The sequence below is a fragment of the Mirounga angustirostris genome, unplaced genomic scaffold (assembly GCF_029215605.1).
Source record: "Mirounga angustirostris isolate CCGP_5_RB_7025 unplaced genomic scaffold, mMirAng1.0.hap1 SCAF_12, whole genome shotgun sequence".
Taxonomy (NCBI): Eukaryota; Metazoa; Chordata; class Mammalia; order Carnivora; family Phocidae; genus Mirounga; species Mirounga angustirostris.
In genome coordinates, this window is record NW_026991720.1 from 12,734,137 (window position 1) to 12,752,294 (window position 18,158).

General features: G+C 39.3%; 1 protein-coding gene and 1 long non-coding RNA gene across 3 annotated transcripts in view; one reads left to right on the top strand and one right to left on the bottom strand.

Moving 5' to 3' along the window:
- Nucleotides 1-18,158, top strand: part of LOC123835229 (uncharacterized) — a 40,245-nt gene that overhangs the window by 6,701 nt on the left and 15,386 nt on the right. The gene's annotated exons all lie outside the window — the stretch shown is intronic.
- Nucleotides 1-18,158, bottom strand: part of WEE2 (WEE2 oocyte meiosis inhibiting kinase) — a 30,726-nt gene that overhangs the window by 1,325 nt on the left and 11,243 nt on the right. Inside the window, exons 2-10 of the mRNA XM_045865193.2 lie at nucleotides 16,942-17,138; nucleotides 15,333-15,384; nucleotides 12,985-13,157; nucleotides 11,204-11,325; nucleotides 5,868-6,014; nucleotides 5,111-5,218; nucleotides 4,909-4,994; nucleotides 3,561-3,731; nucleotides 1,733-1,875 (exon numbers count right to left, since the gene is read on the bottom strand). Of these exons, the coding sequence (XP_045721149.1) occupies nucleotides 1,733-1,875; nucleotides 3,561-3,731; nucleotides 4,909-4,994; nucleotides 5,111-5,218; nucleotides 5,868-6,014; nucleotides 11,204-11,325; nucleotides 12,985-13,157; nucleotides 15,333-15,384; nucleotides 16,942-17,138 (1,199 nt within the window). The remainder of the gene's footprint in view (nucleotides 1-1,732; nucleotides 1,876-3,560; nucleotides 3,732-4,908; nucleotides 4,995-5,110; nucleotides 5,219-5,867; nucleotides 6,015-11,203; nucleotides 11,326-12,984; nucleotides 13,158-15,332; nucleotides 15,385-16,941; nucleotides 17,139-18,158) is intronic.

Here is an 18,158-nt window from a genome sequence, read left to right on the forward strand (position 1 = left end):
AGCAATCTATATTTAATGGAATCCCTATCAAAATACCAACAGCATATTTCACAGAACTAGAAGAATCCTAAGATTTGTATGGAACCACAAAAGACCTAAATAGCCAAAGCAATCTTGAAAAAGAAAAGCAAAGCTGGAGGCATCACAATTCAAGACTTCAAGTTTTATTACAAAGCTTTAGTAATTAAAACAGTTTGGTACTAGCACAAAAATAGACACATAGATCAATGGAACAGGATAGAAAATCCAGATATAAACCCACAATTATATGGTGAGTTAATCTTCAACAAATCAGGAAAGAATATCCAATGGGGAAAAGACAGTCTCTTCAACAAACAGTGTTGGGAAAACTGGACAAAACATACAAAAGAATAGGGGCGCCTGGGTGGCTCAGTCATTAAGCGTCTGCCTTCAGCTCAGGTCATGATCCCAGGGTCCTGGGATCGAGCTCCACATCGGGCTCCCTGTTTGGCAGGAAGCCTGCTTCTCCCTCTTCCACTCCCCCTGCTTGTGTTCCCTCTCTCGCTATCTCTCTCTCTGTCAAATAAATAAATAAAATCTTAAAAAAAAAAAAAACATACAAAAGAATAAAACTGGACCACTTTCTTACACCATACACTAAAATAAACTCAAAATAGAATAAAGACCTAAGTGTGAGACTTGAAACCATAAAAATCCTAAAAGAGAACACAGGTAGTAACTTCTTCGACATTGGCCATAGCAATTTCTTACTAGATCTGTCTCCTGGGGCAAGGGAAACAAAAGCAAAAATGAACTGTTGGGACTTCCTCAAGATAAAAAGCCTATGCACAGTGAAGGAAACCATCAATGAAATTAAAAGGCAACCTATGGAATGGGAGAACATATTGGACAAATGACATATCTGATAAAGGGTTAGTTTCCAAAATATATAAAGAACTAATGCATCTCAACACCCAAAAAATAAATAATCCAATTAAAAACGGGCAGAAGATATGAATAAACATTTCTCTAAAGATGACATCCAGATGGCCAACAAGACACATGAAAACTTGGTCATCATCACTTATAAGGAAAATGAAAACTACAATGAGACACCATCTCACACCTGACAGAATGGCAAAAATCAACAACACAAGAAACAACAGGTGTTGTGGCGAAGATGTGGAGAAAAAGGAACCCTCTTGCACTGTTGGTGGGAATGCAAACTGATACAGCCACTGTGGGAAACAGTATGGAGGTTCCTCAAAAAGTTAAAAATAGAACTACATTATAATCCAGCAATTGTACTACTATTTACACAAAGAATACAAGAACACTAATTCAAAGGGATACATGCACCCCCAATGTTTATAGCAGCACTATCTGCAGTAGCCAAATTATGGAAGCAGCCCAAGTGTCCATCAATACATGAATTGGTAAAGAAGATGTGGTATATATATTTAATGGAATATTATTCAGCCATAAAAAAGAATGAAGTCTTGCCATTTGCAAGGATATGGATGGAACTAGAGAGTATAGTCAGAGAAAGACAAATACCATATGATTTCACTCATATGTGGAATTTAAGAAACAAACAAGCAAAGGGAAAAAATACAAAGACAAATCAAGAAACAAACTCTTAACTATAAAGAACAACTTCATGGTTACCAGAAGGGAGGTGGGTAGAGGGATGGGTTAAATAAGTGGCTTGATCTTGGGGTTGTGAGTTTAAGCTCTACTTTAAAAAGCAGGAAACAAAACAAAAAACTACCTTTCCAGGGTGGCTGTCTTGAACTTTTCCAAGTTAAGCTGCTGCTGGAGCTCTTCTGCTTTCCCAAGGGAGGGCCGGAGAACTCGACTTCTGGCCAGAGCTGCTGCAGAAGATCTCTCCCTTGGGTCAGGGTGGATCATGTTCTGTTGATGTTGGACCAAAACAAAAGATACAGAAGCTTCACTCCTGGGAAGATCTCCCCACCCAAGCCAACTCAAACCCAGCTACTGCTGGTGAGTTTTGTGAAACTCTTCTTTTAACTTTGTAGGGGAAGAAATAAATGAAAACTTAGCTCCACCAGGGACGGAGCATCATCCCTACACAGTGGCATCCATCATCCATACCTTTGACTTGTCTTTATCATATGTTAGAGCTAGTTGCGTGATTAACTAATCTAATGCCTTAATTTTACTTATTTTTATTTTTTTAATGCCTTAATTTTAAATGGGAAGAAACTGAGGTCCTGAAGTCGAAAGTGACTTGTCCAACTTATCGACAGGACCAAGACTAAAACCCAAGTCACCCAAGTCCCAGTTCCATTTGCTTTCTACTACCACATTCTCCTTCTCACTTAAAACTAAGGACACCCCACCATGACAGTATTCCTACAGCACTAATCTTCAGGTAGAAAGTACCTTAACCTAAAAAAACTTAAATACAGTAGAAAATAGCTAATTATTTACAGCAATTAGCAATGTTGTATAATGGAGAAAACACTGGACCTTCCATTTGGAGATGCATGTTCAGAGCCAGTTCCACCATTCACTAAGTAGCTTGAGAAAGTGACTTAACCGTGCCGAAACTCACTTTTCCTTTCCTGATACTTGGGATAACAAAATTCACCTTCTGGAGCATTGCAAGAATTAAATAAATTAACATATATGTATAACTAGTGCACTGGGCCAGCACTGAAGTACTCAGTATGTATCAACTAAATCTAAGAGTAATTTACACATAGAAATAAGTGATTAGGATATGCACGAAAGTTCACTGTGAGCAAGGGTTTACCTTGTTCTTTCAGGAAAGCGGAAGCACGGAAAGACAAGTTTGTAACGAAATTTGAAGTTTTCAGGTAAACTATGAAACTCAAATTTAATCCCCAAGAGTAAATGTTTCTAAGGCTATTGTAGGGATCCTAACCAATCCTGTTCCTAAAACCATGAAATCTTACATAGACTTTTTTTATTCTTAGTATAATTCTAAGCTTCTCAACAGTGTCATTTTCTTGTACCTCGATTTCAACAGAAAGCTTCCTTTCCTTGTCCCTACACACAGTCAGATATCACAGAGTACAAGTAACACATAGGTTCCTGAACTAACATGCCTTTTTCCAATAGTGCAGATGATTGCACCAGTTATTCCTCAGTAAAGTAGCTTATACTTTCTTCTATACACTCAGAATTCAAATTTTTTTTGTAATACCACCATTACCAATGACCATAGTTAAAAAACCCTGAAACGAGCAAAAGATCAGGTTTGCTTTTAGAGTTAATCAGTTATCAAAGGTGAGAATACAAGTCCAGGAACTGCTCTGAGCCTCTGTTTCCTGAACTGCCCACCTTAACAGGGTTGTTGGGAAGGGCAGAGAAAAAAATGTAACAGGATTTTAAACTAGAACATTGAAAGGTTCTATAATATCCTCTAAGTTTCCTTGAGAAGCTTTCAATCAGTCCTGAGGCTTTTCTGGGCTTCGGGGTCATGATTCCTTTTTCCTCTCTCAGTGGCACTACCAACATCTCCTTTTCCCTTTCCCTACCTCCTTGCCATTATATTTTTTTTTAAAAAAATAGACATTTCTATCTTCTCTTCATTTCCTAAGAGATACCACCTTGAGTAGATTGGAAAATTCTTCTGAGAGCTTCTGCGGAATGTCTGGAAGGTTCCCCTCACGAATATGGTGCCATGCGGTGCCATTGGTGGGTAATGACTGTGCTCCTGCAGCCAGTGCGATTGTTAATCCCAAGGCAAATATGTCTGCTTTGGGAAGGTGCTGATAATCCTTCAAAACAGACGACAGGAAGGCCAGTTAGGTTGCCTAGTGAAGTGAGTGTAGAGCAAAGACAACTGGTAAAAGAGGTTCATTTGAGCGCACATGAGCTTAAACAGACACGATGGGCAAGGTCACATCTGCCGTGGCTACTAGTTTACTTCTAGAGAAGATGGACGATACATCATAAATCCACCGGATTCACATTGCTGTGCCCTGAAGCATTTTAGGCAGAATCTTAGGGCCATTTTGTTCTGTCGTGCTCAAAGAGGCTTCAAGCATAGACTGGCACGTCCCAGATATTATCATCCTGGAGGGAGTTAAGTCCTTCCTAGCCCTGACTCCACCGACATCCTATTAGGTGGGCAATAACTAAAGGTCATTTGATCAGAGCCCCATGGTGGTGCTATCAAAAGGATGATAGCATGATAAAGATGGGCTGAGCCAATAAAGGCTTCCTTTCTGCTAGAGAATCCATGAGTTTAGGATTCTAAGAAGTACCAGCAATAGTAAAGGACCTTTATAAAGAACAGTAAAAATATTAATCCATGATCAAGCCAGCTTTCCTTATGCCTTTTTTGGGGGGTGGGGTTGGGGGGAGTTTCTCTCTTACCTTTGGTCTCAATTCTGAATAGGAAAAGGGATAATATCAATTTAAATTGTAAATACAGACTTTTCAGGGCACCTGGGTAGCTAGTTAAGCATCTAACTTTTGATTTCAGCTCAGGTCATAATCTCAGGGTCATGAGATCAAGCCCTGCACTGCACTGGGCTCTGCACTCAGCACAGTGTCTGCTTAAGATTCTCTCTCTATCACCCTCTGCCTTTCCCCTTGCTCATGCACTAGCACTCTCTCTCTAAAGTCTTTTTTGGGGGCACCTGGGTGGCTCAGTCATTGAGCGTCTGCCTTCAGTTCAGGTCATGATCCCAGAGTCCTGGGATCAAGCCCCATATCGAGCCCCATATCGGGCTCCCTGCTCCGCGGGAAGCCTGCTTCTCCCTCTCCCCCTGCTTGTGTTCCCTCTCTCGCTGTGTCTCTCTCTGTCAAATAAAATCTTAAAAAAAAAAAAATAAGTCTTTTTTAAAAATTATAAATATATACCTTTCAGCTCTTGCACTGTGAACCTTCATTTGAGAGTCAAAAGGTTCAATGAATTATAAAATAACCCTTTGTTTCCCTAATCTTTACCTCTTGTAAAATCTCATTAGCCAGAAAGCGACTATCTCCCTCCTCCACTTTTGGTTTGCTTATTGAGGTCACATGACCCAAGTCACCTAAAAAAATAAAGAAAAAATAGGAGCCCTTTAAAAGCATGTCTTTAAAACTGGAACAAATGGAGTCATCACTATAAATTTTATAATATACAGGTCAGGGCTTAAGGTAAACTCACCAATTTTATACATCACATTGGCAGAGAGAAACCAATCAGCTTCATTTTCAATCTCTTCTGGGACTATAGGAGAGTCACTTTGCATCTTATGACAAATGAAGATGTTACCTAAAAAAAAAAAAAAATACCAAATTGACAAAGTAATGATTCCTTAGCTTTTTCACCCCGAAGATTCTTTTCTGTGTCTGACATTTCAGCCACCCTCCTCTCCTCTTCTGTGTAACAAAACTACCGAGGTTTCTTTCCTTCTGTGGAATCTCTCACACTACTTCCGAACAGCTCAGTGATTGAGAATACCTATTTTAAGTGAAACTGATCTCAGATACACCTCATCCTCTGAAGAGGCTAGTAGCCTCAAAACAAAGAAATAGCCTGAAAAAATGGTATCAGTGTTTCTTTGAGTTTCATGTTATTGAGTGCCAAAACCAGTTCTATTCACTTTAGCCAGTGCTGAATTAGAAAAAGTAATATACAGCACTAGTTGTCAATACGTTTAGGATGTAGCCAAAACGCTGTCACTTAGCTATGCAGTAAGTTAGAGACCTACTTTCATACTTTGGCTTCACCATCTGGGAAAGAGCCTTTTCTCTCTCTGTCCTCTAGGCCCAGGGGGGAAAATGGATAAAGCTGTTTAAGTTTTTTAGGGAAATAAATGAAAGAGATTTTGCCAGCAAACAGCATCTTCGATGCTTAGTAGACCCACAGACACCGACTCAGTGGAGAATCTGGCCCAGGAGCAGAGGGGAGCCATACTGACTAGGTTTGATGTCCAGGTGCACCATGCCAGAGTTGTGGATGTACTTAAGCCCAAGGGAAATCTGCAGAAGGATGTCCTTGAGTTTTGGCTCTTGGAAATGATTGCCAGACTTCGTGTTTTCAGATATAGCAGTCTGCAAGCTCCCACCTAGGAAGGAACAACAGAGAGCAACCTCACAGAATAGAGAAAAGACATGAATCGTAACATGAAAGCATAGTAAACATTCGATAAAGTTCTTGTGAATGAGTTCAGTCCAACAAGTTTATTCAGTTTCAGTGTAAAACATAGTATCTGCCCCTGTCTATACCACAGATGTGTTGGAAAAGAGTTATAGGACTTTTGGGGCGCCTGGGTGGCTCAGTTGGTTAAGCGACTGCCTTCGGCTCAGGTCATGATCCTGGAGTCCCAGGATCGAGTCCCGCATCAGGTTCCCTGCTCGGCAGGGAGTCTGCTTCTCCCTCTGACCCTCCTCCCTCTCATACTCTCTGTCTCTCATTCTCTCGGTCTCAAATAAATAAATAAAATCTTTAAAAAAAAAAAAAAAAAAAGAAAAGAGTTATAGGACTTTTAAAGAAGAAAATAAAAGGCCACACCCCAGGTATCCAATGTGTGGTTGTATTGCCTTGAGTATGCCCAACTAATGTTTTAAAAGTGTTAGATATCTAATTATTAACCGGAAGCCCAATCAGGCCTAGACAAATAGCTACTATTAGCATCGATGATTAAGTCAGTGTCAAGCTAGTAATTACAGGCTACTAGTAACTTTAATGTAATTGATTCTAAGTTTAATTCCATTAAAAATATATCACAAAATAAGATTATTTAATGATTGCTGACCCAAGGAAAATATAAAACTTCAATATACACCTAAATCCTATTTGAGCCACAGTATTTGCATATCAACTATAGACAGACTCTTGATTTATCATTGTTATCAGTAAAAAATAAGGCCTGGACTCATCTGACTACCTGATCTTGCTTGCCCCTGTCCTAAGGTATTAGAATGCTTCTCAACCCTTTATTCCATTAACTTGCATTCACTGGCAGCCTCTTCAGTTAAAAAATAGTCCTGGGTCTCCCTGGCCATTAGGGCTCTAGCCTTTAAGTATCTGTCCAGAACAATCTAGGATCTGAGATGGTAAGGGTATTTTTTAGGAAATCCATACTTTAACATATCCTATGTAAAATTCAATATAAAGATTGATCTGTTGTGTTAAAATAATTAAATTCAGAAAGAAGAATTTCAGCCATTTTCAGAAACACAAAGAGGCCTAAAGTGAAGGGTGTATCTTTTTTTTTTCCCCCAGTCAGAACTCTTCTCAGAATTTATGTACCAGAGAGGACATTAGATAGAAAGGAAGAGGGTGTTGAAACAAAGTCACCTCGAGTCTAAGTGTGCAGACGAAGCCGTGAGGTGTGGCAAGGAGAAGGTAGCCTGCAGCTAAGGCTCCTATGTCCACTGGAACTCATCTCCCACTAGGCTAGGTGCTCCTTCAAGACAGGTCCCCGTCTTATGCAGTTCCACTTTCTCAAGGTCTTGCATCTCATCTATATATTCTGAACTGAATGTCTATCCTGGTAACAGAAGGAAAGGAAAGACTGGGACAGGGACCCCATAAAAGGTGTGGAAAGAGAGAAGCCTCCTGTGGGTACGTGAGAGCCCTTTAAGATGGTCTTTTAGATTATAAGCTGAGGTATACTGTCAGTTCCCTGAAGAACTACAGGTATTTATTAAGGGTAACTAGACCAGTGAGAGCAGCACTTTTAATTACTTAGAAGCTCTGTAGATAATATTAAAGTTAGCTAAGTAATAATTAACAGTAAAAGTTACTGAAAAGCATTTATGCAAAGGTGTTAGAAGGTCTTTATTTTGCCAAAGCTGCTTGTCTCCCTCTTATCGGAGAGCATTATTAACTGTTCTTTGCTAAATAGTATTAAGGAAGTAGGTGTTCATAGAGCAATACTGAATGAACTATAAACTTCATCCCTACTAATGTCAGCTACCCTGGAGCCTTAACTCCATACCCCAATGTACCACCTGGAGATGGTACCAGAATTGCCAGCATTGTGCCCTAGGAGGAAACAACCAGCTTCCGGACAGCTCTTCTCAAACCGTCTTTATGAGATGGCCGGCTGGATTCTTTCTTTAGATAAAAGTGCTTTCCCCACTTGGCAGGGGAAAAAAAAAAACTTAAGAAAGACTTATCTATGTTTTTCCATCTGCTTATGAGGCCTGACAGATACTAAAATAAATAGCAAATGCCTTCCAACAATGAAATGTAAACAGCAGAACAACAATTCAACAGGATATTTTGTTCATACACTTGTAGTCTCAAATCTTGATTTTATGTTGCTCTCTACAACACAAGCATATTTTTCTGCTGGTAAAGTTATTCCTTGTTTGGTGGGAAAACAAAACCAGTATTGGTGTTCCACAGAGAAGGCAGGCTTCTGGAGGTCACATCACTGGAACAAATCCAAGAACCACCATCCTAGGGGAGCAGGCTCTATAAAATTTCAGTGACAGAAGTCATCACAAGAAAATACTGCCGTTAGGGACAGATTAATCATCCCATCCTGAGTCGTTTGGAATCCTGGTGGCTGCACAATTGATCTACTTGCTGGAAGACCTTCAGATTTCAGAGGCTGACCCCGAGGTGATGTGTAAGAGATCTTGGCAAGGGTGAGGGCGGAGGAAAGAACATTTGATTGGTTCAGGGCTCACAAGGCACAGTCGGGAAAATCAGATAACTGCTTGTCTCTACTAATTATGGTGTACATTGTCTAAGTCATCTAATTTATAATCTGAGCAAAACTATAACTATACATGGTCTAGCCTTACTGCTAGGACACGCTGGGGGTACAGGGGTAAATGTGGCAAGCACGATGATGAAGAGATGAGAAAGAGGGAGAGGTAGAGAATGGAGGTGGGAAGGATTAGAAGGAATCAGGCACTGGCTACTCTTCCACCTTACAAATACTTGGACTTAACTCTCCTTTATTTAGAGCCACAGGGCAAAGTCTCAACATGGATTATCCATAACTACAAATAAGGCAAGTATAAAGGCATGCTTTATTTTCAATGATCAGTTCACATTTGAAAGCGATGTATGTGAATTACATTTTGATAAATCAGAATTACATTTTAATGGGCAATTATGCAATGAAGTTAGTGGACCACCATGGTAAACAGACGGTGATTCCTCATAATATACTCCGAAATCGACTGCCTGGAAACATCCACAATCCCTCCATAGTCTTCCCACACTTTACCTTTCTGATCTTACTTCCTTAGGGATCACCTCAGTCCTGTCAGTCTCCTTACTGTCTGCTTGGTCAGACCCATTCACAATACCATGCCCTTTGTTTGCATACTGTTCCTCTAATGGAAGTCTTCCCTCTACTTCCTTAAACTCTGGTAATCTTTCTGCAAGCCCTCTTTCAAGTCTTACCTCCTTTATGAGACTTTCTTGGTTTGCTCTAATAACAACTATTATTGAGTTCTTACTATGTTATCAGGTATTGACACTGTGCTGGCCTTTGACATAGATTGTTGCTATTTCTCAGACTGCTCCCTTAAGTAAATATTACGATCTCTTTACTCAGCGGGATTGACATCCCAGAGATCATAAACTAGTGGGCCGCACCCAGGTCTGCCTGACTTTAAAGCCCAGGCCCATTCTACCACACTGTGCTGCCCCTCTCTCACATCCATCTTCTCTGAATGCTTTTTATCCGTAGTTGTACCACCTGGCTTTGCAGCAAATTGTCTCTCGAGTATTCATTGTAACAGAGCAAGTGGAGTAAAGCTCCTTGAAGGACTTACCTTAGCTCACTCTATGGTGTATCTCACCTTAGAACTTAATATCATACCTGTAGAAGGTATTCAAATGTTGAACAGAATTAGAAGATGATTTGTAATAGGAACAATCACTCCTTCTATTCTTTTTAAAATTTGAAATCTTTACAATGACCCAAATCAGATTAAATTAATTGTTTTGTTTGACTTTCTTGGCTAATTTTGTTGATATTATCTTTGTTAGTAGTTAAAAGTCATGAAAATAAAACCAATTTTGGGGGTGGGGAGGGAGAAGAATAGGGAATCTCAGGTTATGATAAGAAGGAATTAGGAAGAGATTAAGAAAGTCTCAACTTCTCAATCACAAGGAAAGGGTCCATTTTTTTTTATCCTAAAGAGACTATTAGAAAAAGGGATTTAGGTGAACTTGCTAGAGAAAAGAAACCAACGAAGTTCACAGTTAATACTACAAGGAAATCAGGCCCTAACGAAACTCCAAATCATTGTTTCACAGCATGTGTGTAATATTTTCTATGTTTCTAGCATTTCATAATATTACCTACTTAACCTACTTGTATATATAATGATGAAGCTTTACCACTGACCGCTCTCCTCAGAAGTCAGGCTGCACATACATACTCAGAACTACCTAGTGATTACTAAAATTACTCAAAGACTGTACTATCAGAGAAACTTGAGGGTGGGTGTACATGTTGTTTGGGGGGGGGGGGAGCAGGTTTGGGAGGGATGCCATTTTCCAATATTACCGTGGCCAGAATATGGATTGCTGCTCCTAAAATGCCAGCAAGCTTCTATTTAATTTGGTAGCACTTTCCTATTTTACCAGTGAACATTTTGATGAAACATATTTGAGAATAATCATGTGTAACTGTACTGTTATGTCAACCTCTTAATCACAGATTAAAATATGTTAAACTAAAAGACAACTTTTATTTATGTAGCCCAGAAAAAAGGTCTGCCAGTTTCTTGTGTATGTATAGTCCTGAAGTCACTGCATTTCATTCCCAGCACCCACCCCACACTCAAACTCTAGTGAGAACACTAAAGCTCAAAGGTAAAAAGCATCAAGATGCATGAACTATCCCCCAATTCAGGAATCCACTTGAAAATTAATCAAAAGTTGGCTGTGTAAGTTTACCGCTCCCTCCCTGAAAATGGTAGGGAATATGGTTTGCATCTTTTAGAATACCTAGCAAATATAAGAGGAGGATTTACCATTCAAACCACTAGGGCAAAATTTTTCTAAGTACTGAGTAAAGTGTGAAGGGATTGATAGCTTCTATGTGTCAGCCACACATCAGCTCTGAAAGAAATAGGACATAGCATAAAATGGAAATTCCTTTTCAACACAACTCCGTGTCCTCAGCTCCCTGCTTCCAAGCAAAACTACAGTACAGACTTTTTAGGTATAACTCTGCTATGCCTGGCATAAACTACAAGGAGGCGGCAAAGATTTTTTTTCCTGGAGACTTAAACGTTCATCTCCCTCTCCATAGGTACTAGTCCACATACTTACCATTGCAGTATTCATTCTGAATGATCATGTGGTCATCTTCCGCCCATGCAGAGTAGTAACGTACCACATGCGGGTGATGCCCAAGCACTGCATGAGCATAAACTTCATGCAAAGCCAAATTCCTAAAAGACAGAAAAGCATCAAGAAAAATTAGCCAAGATAAATACATACAAATGTTTTTTTAAAAGGCAAGACTCTGGACTCCAGGAAACAAACTGAGGGTTACAGAAGGGAGGGGGTTGGGGGATGGGGTAACCAGGTGATGGGTATTAAGCAGGGCACATGTTGTGATGAGCACTGGGTGTTATATGCAACTAATAAATCATTGAACACTACATCAAAAATTTGTGATGTACTATAATTTGGCTAATTGAACATAATAATAAAAAAATATAAGACAACATATGAGGCATTATTAACAGTGGCAGAACATTTACTGAGTACTCACTGCTTGCTTACTATTTTATCTCATTTAATTTTCATAACTACTCAGTAAGATATAGCGGCAAGGATGAAGGCTTTAGAAAAGCTGGGACTGGCCCAACATCAAGCTGGTGATAGTGGACCTAAGACCAGAAACTTGATCATCCTGGTACCAAAATCCATGGTTGTTTTTTTCTTATTTTATTATGTTAATCACCATACCATCATCATTAGTTTTTGATGTACTGTTCCATGATTCATTGTTTGCATATAACACCCAGTGCTCCATGCAGAACATGCCCTCTTTAATACCCATCACCAGGCTAACCCATCCCCCCACCCCCTCCCCTCTAGAACCCTCAGTTTGTTTCTCAGAGTCCATAGTCTCTCATGGTTCATCTCCCTCTCCGATTTCCCCCCCTTCATTCTTCCCCTCCTGCTATCTTCTTCTTCCTTTTTTTTTTTTTTTTTTAACATATAATGTATTATTTGTTTCAGAGGTGCAGGTCTGTGATTCAACAGTCTTACACAATTCACAGCGCTTTTTTAATAGAACATGGCATATGTAAAGAGGAGTGTTAGGTTGTTACTATCTCAGTGTCAGACATACTTTGAGTTTTAATTTTACTGTATTACAATTAAAAAAAAAACTTTGATGGGCTTAATAAAGCCACTATGGAATTGATGGTTGATATTGTAATGGATCCTCTGTCTTCTCTGTGAAGGCTAGACATCACTAGAGTCAATATTACACTCAGCCAATAGGATACAGTCACAGGGACAGCCTTGGGGAGAGAGATTCATTATGGAACAGGAAATCCAACACAAAAAAAACAGTAAAATGTAGTACTCGATGAATTTTGGTATAAAAATGAAGAAGGTCCATAATTTCAGATTTAGCAAACTAAGTATTACATTCCCACAGTTCACAAAAAGCATTGGCTGAATCTAAAAATAATTGTTTTCTTTGTAAAAGGAAGAACTTCTGAACAATTAGTTCTGGGAGTGAAAGTTAAATTTTGTTGCTTTTTCCTCACTTGTAGTCTTGGAAACATTGAACTCATTATTGAATTCATTATTAATACAAAATGGAGATAACCAGTGAGTTAATAGTAACTTCCTACTTGGCAATATTTCTAATGAACTAACAGGCAGAAGATCATTCCATAAATCTATTCATTAAAGCAAAAGCAGTCAGACCAGTAGGAAAAGCCTCAAGAACCATGAGAAAAAAAAATGGAGGGGATAGCAATGGGTATGTTTTTTAATGACATCAGTACTATTATTTAAAATGTTTTGACAAGAAATAACTTTCCAAATCAAAGTTTGTACTTCTAGTACATTTCAAAGGCACTTACTCATTTGATAATCCTGCAAAAGGTTTCGTGGAACGTTTTATTGCATAAACACATCCATCCAGCCTCTTAATACACTTGTAGACTGTACCAAATTCCCCAACTCCAATTTTTTCTACCTCCAAGAATTCTTTTTCATAGCGGGAAGCCATGTTGGTTTCTCGTAGAACACATCTCTGAAATATTTTATTAAAATATTAAAATAATTCTTTCTAAAATATTGTAAGCAATAAATTTAAGGCATTTGCCAAAATTTCTCAAAGTTTTCAAAAAGACTTTTGAGGCAAATCTTTTTGATTCTGTCTGTGTCAGCATTCATGGTAGCAAGAACCTCCCCAGTTGCTGACTACCTTCTTTGTACTCTTCATAACCATCTATACAACGCTGTACTGGCATTTTTTCATATATTAAGTCTTTTTCTATGTTATTTCTTCTGTCTGGGATGTTCTTCTTCTCAATATGTTTTTAGAGGGGATGCCCCTGCTCACAGCTACTGTCCTCAGCTGAAGGAACGGCTGGGATCCAAGTAGAACATGTTAAGAAAAAAAAAAAAAAAAAAAGACACCTCCTTTTGACTCTTGTCTACCTGCCTCACACTCTGGCTGCTAATGTTTCCACCTCAAATTGAATAAATTTATTTGTGTTCAATTTGCTTCCTCAAAAATCTTAGTGTGGAGAACAAAATTGTCAAATTGATTATTTCAGCTTACGTGCTCAGGTATAGCAGTCCTTCCACTTACTGGCTGACTTGCAACATCTCTCTTTTTCCAACTAGTAGGTAACCCTAGGCAAAAATCACTGAGCTCCTTTATTAGTTTTCTCATCTAAAGTAAAGTGAGCATCCTAGTAACTACAACTCAGGGTTCTTTTAAATATTACATGAGAAAACGTGTGTGTGTGTGTGTGTGTGTGTGTGTGTGTGTGTGTGTGAGACTTAGCTCAATGCCAAGCACACAGTAAATTCTCAGTAAATCATAGCTAAGACAATAAAAATCTCCATGAATTTATATGAATCTCAATCCAAACCAGTTTATCTCCATGAGGTCATCCTTTTGCAATATCCCTGTTAGCAAGAATTTTTTCATCTAACTTGATTTTAAACAGTCTTGACTCTTACTAGCTCCTCATTTCAACATCTAATACCAACCAGTCTTCATTAGCAAGATCTAGAATTTTCATTGCCCTTAGCCAATCTCAAATTCTGTTTCCCCCATGTCTGGAGCTGCCATAGCTACCAGCCCTCTCTCCATCTCTTCTAATAGTGAAAATTATTTTTGCAAAATGATACTGTAGAATCAGACACACTTAATTGTCTCCCACAAGGAATCCAAAGTTCTGGTCAGAGGCCTCAAGGCTTTCTACCAATTGCTCGGCCAGTACCTTGCCATCCTCATCTCAGACACCAAATAAGCCACCTTACCATCTACATTATTCCCCAGTCTCAAGCCCTTCCCCTCCACTTTTGTAAACTGAATATTGAGCATAAGTATGTTTTCATGGTATTATAAACTTAATGGCAATTTAATATTCCACTGTAAATTATAATTTATTTGGCCATTATTATTGGACATTTAGTACTTTTTTTTTTGCCATTACAAGTTAAGGCTGCAATAAGCATCTCTGGTGATAATATTTACAATATTATTTTATTAGGCTAGGTTATCAAATGAGGGATGCTACAACAAAGATTGTGAACATTATTTAAAAATAAATAGATAGCCTGGGTGGCTCAGATGGTTAAGCATCTGCCTTTGGCTCAGGTCTTGATTCCAGAGTCATGGGATCCAACCCCATGTCGGGCTCCCTGCTCAGAAGGGAGCCTGCTTCTCCTTCTCCCCGCCTCTCCCCCTGCTTGTGCTCTGTCTCTCTCTCTCTCTCTCTCAAATAAATCTTAAAAATAAATAAATAAATAAAAATCAATAGATAACTGATACATTTAAGAGCTAAAATTTTACATTTAAACTTTTGGCTTTATGCCATATTGCTCTCTTCTGCTTCTCCATTTTTGGACCTTAAATATCTTGAATTTTCCCTTCATTTCTCTACCCCACGAATATAGAATTTTTCCATAAATCCAAGATAGAAACAGTAGCCATTAATTTAAAAACACTGCAAGTTAATGATTTAGCGATATACTGATCAGGCAGTATCTGATAAAGTAGTAACTAGCTAAGAATATAGACCCTGCTGAGAGTCCAGATCAATTCAGCTGTAAGGCACATGGTAAATCTACAAAGTGAGGTGGGGTGGGTGGTATGGAGAGAGAGAGGGAGAAGGAGATAGTGAGAGAGAGATTGACAACAGGATGAAGTGCCTAAGTTATGACCGCTGAAACAAAGAACTGTGCTCACCTTGGCAGGCAGCCCTTGTTCTACATTGCCTTCCCCTGGACCAGCTTCCTCACTTAGAAAAAAAAAAAAAAGAAGTGATATCAATGTATGATTGGCATGGGCTTGATACTATACCAGGTTCTGGGGTTGTGAGAGTAAATAAGACAATTCCTTCCCCACTTCTGTTTATAACTGGGGACAAGGATAAATAGAAAATTTCAATGTAAGAAACAAGAATAAGAACAAGATACCAAGCGACACCATAGGCAGCACCCAAATCATGATTCCAAGAGTAAAAGTCTTTCCCGAGAGAGGATAGGCGGGCTAAGTTTCAAGAGCGAGTAAGAATCAGCTAAGGGGCAGGAGTGGGGTTCTAGGCAAACAGAGCGACACTGAACAGTGGAGGTGAGAGCACACAGGACACAGGAAACTGAGCACGCTTTCCTGCCTCACTGCAACCTTCCCCTCCAGCACCTACCTCCCCTGCTTTGCCCTAGGTTCACAGGCAGACCATCAGTACAGCAGAATAAGCTCTAACACTGGCTAAGATATTTTCAGTTACTTTCCAATAAGCTCTGCCAAACATCCTCTTTGGCATGAGCAGTTGCATTCTGGATCTCTAAGCCAGATTTCAATCTCTAGAGCAGCCAGCTATAGATTTTTCTTCTGGAGAAGCACAGGATAGAAAGTGCAAATTGAGGAAGACTTTACACTGATGGAGACAAACTGATGCTGGACATTTGTGACTTAAATTTAATACGACATTCTAATACCTTATAAAATAACACCACAAAAAAATAACAGCACAATAAGGGAGAAAAATGCTCACTCAGAAGCACCAAGAGCTCTTACTAAAGTGTCATCACTTTCATTGCAGGAAACTCAAATTAACTGTCTCCTCTGGCTAGCGTCCATGAGAGGTGAATCAATTCTGATGATTTGCAAAGAATCCTCAAGAGCTAAAACCAATAGAATTCTTGGTAATAAAAGTGGACCTATATACTTGGACTGAAGTTCTGTTTACTTAAGATCCAGGAGATAGTATTGAAAAAACCTACTCTGGCCACAAAGCTGGTTAATACAGAGTCATTGATTCCAAACGAAACAACTCAACCTAACACATTAAATGCTCTGCATACTTCAGATTGTTAGCCGTGCATTTATTTTGCTGAGTACATATGAGCACAAATGACGGGCCCATTTTAAAGGCGCTTCCTTTGTGTAAAAAAAAGGAAGCATCAAAGAGACATAGTAAAGAAATGTCCCTAAGTAATATGCACAACCTAACAGTCCCTAAGTAACTGCACAAGTAACATGCAGTAACATGGAGACCACGTGAATGCAGTTCCATAGCTCATTCAACTTGCTAATGGAAGTCAGATGAGTATTGCTTACTCTGCCCTATTCTTTCAGAGAGAAGACACCATCCAGTACACTTCAGAATAGGGAGACACTAGAATCTCCATGACAAAGCAGACCAACATTAACATTTAGGAAGGAGTGGATGTGTGAACAGGATATCAGTTGCATTCAAGTAGAGTTCCTATTCCCAATCTTACTTTCACACTCTCCCTTCTGCTTGACCATAGTAAGATCAGTTCTCAAAAGGTAGAGGCAACAGTACACTTACAGATCTCCTCGGGCTTTCCTCTTGCCATTGGACTGAAGGAATTGTTTTCTATAGGCCTCTGGGGTAAAGGGGTTAATGTTGACCAGAGCCGATGAGGTCATCTCATCCACAAAGGGAACAGGTGTGAACCTCAAATGTTTAGAGCCTCTGGAGGGGAGCTTCTCTGTTGAAGAAATCACCGACTGGCTTAGCAGACCCTGAATGAGGATGACAAAAAGGGAAAACAGAATGGGGTTAGTACAAAAAAAGAAGCAGTTCCATATCAGCTAGTTAATATTTGAACCAAAGAATGTTATTGCCGAAAAGGAATTAGAGGTTATCTCGTTTGGTGCAAACTAGTTGCATTATAACTGCTCCTCTTATGAAAAATACAAATTCCTAGTCTTCCTCTGGATATTCTGATTAGAGGATCAACACAGGAATCTGTACTTGTGTTAAGATCCACCGCCTCCCCCTGGGCAATTCTGATGGCCAGCTATGAAAAGCACCAACTCTACTACTACCTCTAGCTTTTTAAAGACTATACTCCAGCTTAGAGAAATGAAAAGGACTCTAGAAGACCTGGTCCTTATGTTCTCAGTGTATACTTTAACTTCCCCTCAAGTATTCATCCAGATATTTGTTTGGTGCCTACTAAGTAGCCGATGCTGGGCTAGATGCTAAGGCGTACAGAGGTATTAATTATATTTAATATGGATTGTATTGCCAGAATGGTAGAATTGTGAGTAATCCTTTTGCAAATCCAAAAGAACTTAGTTTGGAACAAGGCTTATGAAAAGGAAGTTCTGTCTAAAAGTAAAGCAGATTAAAAATTTCTGGAAAGATATCCAGGTTGAGAGTATAAATATGTTCCAGGGAGTGTAGCTAATTCCATAAGCAACAGCTCTGTTACAGATGATCGAGGGAAAGGAAAATTCAGGAATAGCTCTTTTGTGTCTGAAGATGGCAAGAGGAGAAGGCAACCTCCCACCTTCAAGACACAACATCATTGTATCTCAGGACTTGCAGACTTTAAAGGCCCAGTTAGTACAATTAGTCCCTGATGCTTGAATTCTTTTACAAAGTTCCTACCAAGTGATCATCAACTAGTGCTCAATGCATTTAGCTCAGGGACCCACTACCTCCTCGGGAAGCTCTTCTATTCTAGCTAGTTGTGCTAGGAAGTCTTTATGGTGACCTAAAGTCACTTCACAGGATTTCTAGTCCTCTCTCTTGGG